At 45.0% G+C, this 6,480-nt stretch overlaps 1 protein-coding gene across 3 annotated transcripts in view; it reads left to right on the forward strand.

Annotated features, from left to right (window-relative positions):
• The first annotated feature begins 2,272 nt into the window (after positions 1-2,272).
• The window catches only part of amdhd2 (amidohydrolase domain containing 2), an 11,642-nt gene continuing 7,434 nt past the window's right edge, over positions 2,273-6,480 (forward strand). Inside the window, exons 1-3 of one of the 3 annotated variants that reach the window (XM_035399195.1) lie at positions 2,273-2,583; positions 5,825-5,942; positions 6,460-6,480. The exon at positions 6,460-6,480 is cut by the window's right edge and continues 116 nt beyond it. In XM_035399195.1, the coding sequence (XP_035255086.1) occupies positions 5,860-5,942; positions 6,460-6,480 (104 nt within the window). In that variant the 5' untranslated portion in view covers positions 2,273-2,583; positions 5,825-5,859. Of the gene's footprint in view, positions 2,584-4,446; positions 4,737-5,824; positions 5,943-6,459 lie in introns of those variants that run through there. The other 2 variants (XM_035399194.1, XM_035399193.1) reach the window with 2 other exon arrangements.

Below are 6,480 nucleotides of genomic sequence, written 5' to 3' on the forward strand. Positions count from 1 at the left end.
GACAAAATTAAATTTAGTTCAATAAATAACTCCTCTGACATTTGTTATGTATTCTATGAATAAAAGAAGGTATAAACAAGCTCTATTCCAATGCAATGCTACCCAATGTTCCCTAAATTATTTAACGTAACTGGGCCCTGTGTTTTTTCATCCTACCATCTGAAGACAATGTGGTCGTTCAAACTTTATGTGTCACATCAAAGTATCTTTTTGAAAGAAGGATTCAGCCACTGACACATACAACATGGCCAGTCTTCTTGAATCAATTGATAGTAGACTTGCAGCTGTTGAGTTGTCGCCACAAGAAATACGAGGACTGCGTTCGGGCGTTGAGTTCTCTCAAAGTCAGATTGACACACTCAGAAGCGAGAATAACCCCCCTACGCACGGTCTCTGCTCTCAACTGACTATAATCATAAAAAGCTAACTTAGAACTGGGAAAAAAAAACTCTCTCGGCTCAACAACTCCGAAAGTATAATCAGAGACTTTACGGTCGCTCCTGTGTGAGTCTGTTACGTTCACAGCCTCTGCTTGCCTGGGTAGTGCAGGTGGAGGTAATACCTAATTGCTTACTTGCTTGATTGCCTCCATCTGCCTGTGGCCTCATATTTTCTCTCTTTCCCTCTTTTTCTCTCTGACATGGGTCTGGGGGGGGGGAAGGACAGACTCTCTCAAACGCTGACAGATACACATTCAGACAGAGCGAGCAGATCCGACTGCAGCGTTCATTCCAGCGATGACCCATCTCAGCAGCACACTGCTACTGCCCAGGAAAGAGACCACTCTCTGCGAACACTATACGAAAGTGTGAATATGTGCGTACGTGTGTGTGTGTGTGTGTGAGTGTATATGTGCATGGGTGTGCGTGTGTGCGTGGGGGGGGCGGGGTTGGGGGGTTTGGGTGGTCTGTGTTTCTGTTTGTATCTATGTACTTGTATTTCTTTGTCGCTGGCTGCTGTTGTAAAGCTCAAGATATATACCCCAGCTCTCAAAACCCACAACTACAACCAGGGGGAAGATGGTAATCCGGTAAGTATTAACTGATAGTATGAATAAGGCTGTGGAAGGGGTCTGCAGTGGATACTTCTCCATTCCTATGATTAATGTCTTCCACGTAACCACAGTAATGAGGTCTGCTATATAAAGTGCACCCACTATGATAGCCTGTCCCCCAGGTTCCATCCTCCATCCGCCGGGCAGAATGAGCCCATCGATCCGGACCTGGACACCATTCTGAGGTGGCCCCTCTGCATACGTGTCTTCCCGGAATCGGTACCTTCGACGGGCGGGATGCACTCAGAACACACACCAGTGCTCCTCCACCGGTACTGTATGTCTCCGTGTGGGCGCCGGCATGGTTTATCCAGCCTCCCTTGCTTCCCGATTTAGAGAGGGAGGCGAGGGTCCCTCCTGCCTGGGTACTCATGCTCCGCTGCCCCCGGACCTGGAGGAGGGTTTATGCTACGCTACAGCAGACCTCGGTCAGACGCCAGCAACAGGCTAACCGTCGATGCCGTTTAGTTCCCCCGTTTCAGGCCGAAAGTTTGGTCATCTGCCCATGATCTCCCTCTCTAGGTGGAGCCCCAGAAAGTGCCCCCCCACCCCAGTTCATCAGCCCCTTCAAAGTCGGGCAGCGTATCAACCCAGTGGCCCATCGCCCCCTGGTGCCACGTTCCATGCAGGTTCACCCTGCGTTCCATGCGTCCCGGCTCGAGCTGGTAGTCACCATCCCCCCTGGCTCCCCCCTCGCAACCACCATCACCACATCACCACCTTGAACCTTGAATACCTTGATTGAGGGACAGACTGTGCTGGGCGGTGGCCCAAGGCATGCTAGAACCCCAAACTCTGGGAATTCCACCATCATCATACATTATAATTGGAAGTTTTCATATTAATACATTTTTTTGGTCTAATGGGAAGCCAGAATGTAACATTTTCAAAGTAGAACTTAACCACTATCTCAGTACAATTAATGGCTGTAAAAATCTCAAAGCCACCAGAACTCTCAAGATTTAGTTAATTTAATTTTACTGTTAATTCCTGAAATGTTGTTGTTTGTATTCTTAGATTTGTCCCACCCCTTGTTGACTTGTAAAACGTATGTGCCTTTGTATGTAAATATTGTACAATACTTGAGTTCTTAATAAAAATAAAAGTTGCAATGCTGGCCAAAACCGCGGTCCTACCCCTGGGTACTACATAAGAACGGCGCAAGGCAGTGTTAACGGCACCGTATCTTGCGCATGCGTATTGTATATGCCGACGGGCTTGTCAGCTCTGTTCCGGCTTCCTGTTCCAATTCAGGGGTAGATTTTTATCCCTGTTCATTTTTTTTTACTGTTGTGCAGTATTATTATAGCAGACGGTTCAGACAGACGCACTGTGGTACAGTGGCACACACGAGTGCATTGCACGTCATTTTGTGGTGTGCAGCTGTTAGCGGGGTTTACGGTCAGCTGACTGAAAAAGTTGTTTTCTCACATGACTTGGTCAGTCCTTTTCGTTGCTCTATTGAGATCTGCTGAGTTAGAAAAAGCCAGGCAAAGCTCTGGCAGTTGGAACCACTGCTTTTTTTGAAGGTAAGTATATGTTCGTTTTCCTTTTGCCTTTGTCATGCATTTCTCTTAACTGTTTTAATGTATTTGTTTTAATAATTCCAGGTCCGAATTTCCAGCAATTGTTGACTTAATGATCAAGTGAGCAACCAGTCATCGAGTGAACGGTAGCTAATATTCAAAGCAGTTGTACTTCAGTAATGCATCGATTTCCATATAAAACGTATGTAAATAGGATGTAAATACCTTGAAACCAGTCAGACGATACGTAATGCTGGTCTGTTACAAACGTGTATTGTAACGGTGGAAGTACGTTATTCTTCAGCTATACCCTGTCCCTGGCTAAATGAGTTAATTGGCTGTATGCTAGTTCATTCGTATATTAAATGAGCGTAAATCGTTTCATATTGGGACAGAAAACAGTATTCGGCTGTCATTCATGCGCTTATCAAGAAACGTAGCTAAAATCAGATGGTGTGAATGTTCGGGTTAGTGAAGTAAGGCCAGAAGTTGGCATGAAAAGTAGAAACAGATTCGACAGTCGTCCCCCTCTTCTGCTGTACAGTACTATAATATTCCATGCGAGTTCTGTGATGTCTTTACAGTAACGATGCAGTACAAATCAGTAATGTTAATATATATATATATATATACATGTAGAAACGGCTATGTCTGTTAAGTAATCAGCACTTTACATACGTGTGCAGTGTTGGTACTGGATGTCAAGAGCTTCACGTCAGAGGAGAATTGAACAGAATGTAAAATGGTGATTCCATGTTATACCACAAAGGTTAAAGTCAAACACATTTGACATTGGATTTTGTTATCTGATGCATTTTATCTCTCTGTTGTTGTTGGCGGGATTGTATTGGCTGTTGTAAGCCATTAAGAGGCTAACACTGGCCACACCCTGCAGTTTATATAGGGCCATTTTCCTGCATAAACTCCAAGGCACACAGCGGTTGAAAAGGTGGCAGTCCTCCTCCATTAAACAACACAGTCTTGAAGTATGGGTCCTTATGAGTTGGTCCTTATCTACAGAGTCACACTGTACATAGAGTAGTATGCATTTAATAGCTTTTGCAGCTGGCCTGAATATAAAATTAGTAGCCAGTGAGGAGAAAGGAATTCCGGCATTACATGCCTTTACTGTTGGAATACAGGTCAGTAGAAGTGAGGATAGACCTCATTTATGCATTCAAATCTGTCACCCTGAATCTTTCGCTGGAAGAAATGGGAAATAAAAAAATATCTATGTGCATGAGTAGCTTGGAGTGGATTTTTGGTGTGTCTGTGTCATAGATTATTTAAAATCAAGTGTCACTCTGGTGGCATTTGAGAGAGAAGTTAATACTGCACTGACACCAGAAGCTATACTAGCAGTCAATCATGTGATGAGATCTTATATCTGACTTGGGACAGCAATGCAGTACAATGAATGTGTCCACAATTGCATTCATAAGATCTTTAAATACTAAGGTAATGTTTGCTCACCATCTGTGATGTTTGGTCGGTCTCGGTGGAATATTCCCAAGTATGTGGGTCGACTATTAGGTAGCAGGTTGCAGGGGTCACACGGCTTGTGATTCTCCAGTACCGATGCTTAACAATACTTTTTACCCAAACCTTTTTAGGTGTAGAGATGGGAGGATGTTGTCTTGTCTTCTGAAAAAATAAAGGCCTTTTCTGTGTTTGGGAAAGTTGTCTGTTGATCTTGGTTTTAAATAGCATAGCACTGGATGTAATTTCCATGGATGTGCACTTATCAGTGAGTGATAAGTTTACATTCACGTCAATGTCCTGACGTGAAAAATAATTTTTCAGGTACTTGGGCTGTGATGTGTCACGTGGACAGCATAATTCCAACAACCATAACCAGGATAAGCCAGTATCCTGGTTACGAGTTACAATATGAGTTGTATTTTTCTGTGGAGTATTCTTGTGTTTAGCGGAATATTCAGTTGCAAACACCTTATTTTTAATCCACCACCTCCCTGGAAATCAACATAAAATCTGTGGGCCTATATTTTACTTTTCATTGAAGCTTGAGTGATTCACTCGTGTAAATGTTCTAGGTTGTTCTCTGCCAGTTAAATTAAACGAGGAAAGCTGGGTCAGGCTGTCGAGGCACTTTCAGGAAGGATCTATGAAGAGAGACATTCTCAGAGTGACTGAAGGTATCTGATGTTGAACCTAACGTTTGCAATTGTGCTTTGTTATAGCTGTAGAGAGAGGAGAGACCTCACACGGGCCCTTTTGGTGATGCAGGTTTCGCTGCGGAGCACATACGTGATGCCATGACAGGTGTTTCCACGTTCTGAAAGACCGTCGCTGTTGGTGTAGACCAGGGCTGGTCAAATCTGTCCCTCGCAGTCAGTAGCGCCGCTCGCTGGGTTTCTTTTCTACCCGGTGGTTAATCGAGTGATCAGTGTCATCGATTGGTCAAAGATCGCACTCGCCTGGTGTCCGGGACAGTTCCTGATCGGACGAGGTAATGAAAGGCGTTAGTTCCGCTGGCGGTGAGGGCTATGTTCCGGCCCGCTGCCTGCTGCTATCCAATCAGCTGCCGGCTGGTATCCAGGTTGCATTCGATGTCGCCGAGTCGTTCAGACCAGACCACAGCGAGGCCCAGTTTCCTGCATCACAGGGTTGGTCACAAGTCTGCTCAGCAGTCTGTTCGTGCTTAGTCGGCAATTTTTATCCGAAACGGGCAGCTTGAGGTTGGCATTGTCCTGCTTGTTTTGTGAGATCGTCAGACATGCAGGCACTTTGTAGCGGACTGATATCCAGGCGTTTACATCGTCAATGAACTAACTGGCTCGTATTGAATCATGAAGCATTGCAAACTGAGGGAAAATGAGTGAGGCTGGAGATTAGTAATGTAGCTGTTAGTCTGTTTCGCAGGTTAGGGGGTATCTGCAAACGGGCAATGAGATTGAGATTAGTAATGTAGCTTTTAGTCTGTTTCGCAGGTTAGGGGGTATCTGCAAACGGGCAGTGAGATTGGAGATTAGTAATGTAGTTTAAGTCTTAAGTCAAGTGGGACCTTCAGCAATGGGTGATACTCTACAGCTTTAAGGGAGTATACTGGGAGTATTAGCTTGAGTTTTTTTTTTAATTCAGTGTTTAATTCACTTTAAAGTACTAAAACATTAGGTATAAAATAAGAATTGTGGCGGTAGCTATAGAAGGGGTTGACAGATTAAACAAAATTTTTTTTTGTTATCGACTGTGTGTGAGTAAGTGTTTCGTTCTTAATGTTCGGTTTGTTGGACAGGGTGGGCTGCAGTCTCTGGAAAGATGCCTTCCAACAAGTCTGTGTCGGAAGCGGCCATAACACAGTTCATCAACTGTCGGATCCTGAAGGACCACCGGCTGCAGAGGTGTGTGTGTGTGTGTGTGTGTGTGAGAGTGAGTGAGTGAGTGAGTGAGTGAGTGAGTGAGTGAGTGAGTGAGTGAGTGAGTGAGTGAGTGAGTGAGTGAGTGAGTGAGTGAGTGAGTGAGTGAGTGAGTGAGTGAGTGAGTGAGTGAGTGAGTGAGTGAGTGAGTGAGTGAGTGAGTGTGTGAGTGTGTGCACGCACCAGGGTTACCGTGGTAACTGTCTGTCCACGTACCTGTGATTGGGTTAGGGTTGTGCTTTTTGGTGTGCACAAGCTTAAATGCGCTCCGTTGCTTAATCTGTTCCTTTTGGAATGGCTTTCTGTTTCTCGATGAGCCTGGAAAGGTGTTTTAAAGGCGGATAGCGCTTGTTTAACTTGGCCTCGTACGTTGCTTATTTTCTGTTGGCGTCGCCGCCTAAGCTGGCTTCCTCGGTCCTGTTCGGCAGCGTCCGTCAGCCGAGGAGAGTAAACGGGAACTGAACGTTAAAAATTTTTATTATTTTTACTGCTGCCGTTACAGAGAGGACCTGTGGGTCCGCGA

The sequence above is a fragment of the Anguilla anguilla genome, chromosome 17, assembly GCF_013347855.1.
Source record: "Anguilla anguilla isolate fAngAng1 chromosome 17, fAngAng1.pri, whole genome shotgun sequence".
In the NCBI taxonomy this organism is placed as follows: Eukaryota; Metazoa; Chordata; class Actinopteri; order Anguilliformes; family Anguillidae; genus Anguilla; species Anguilla anguilla.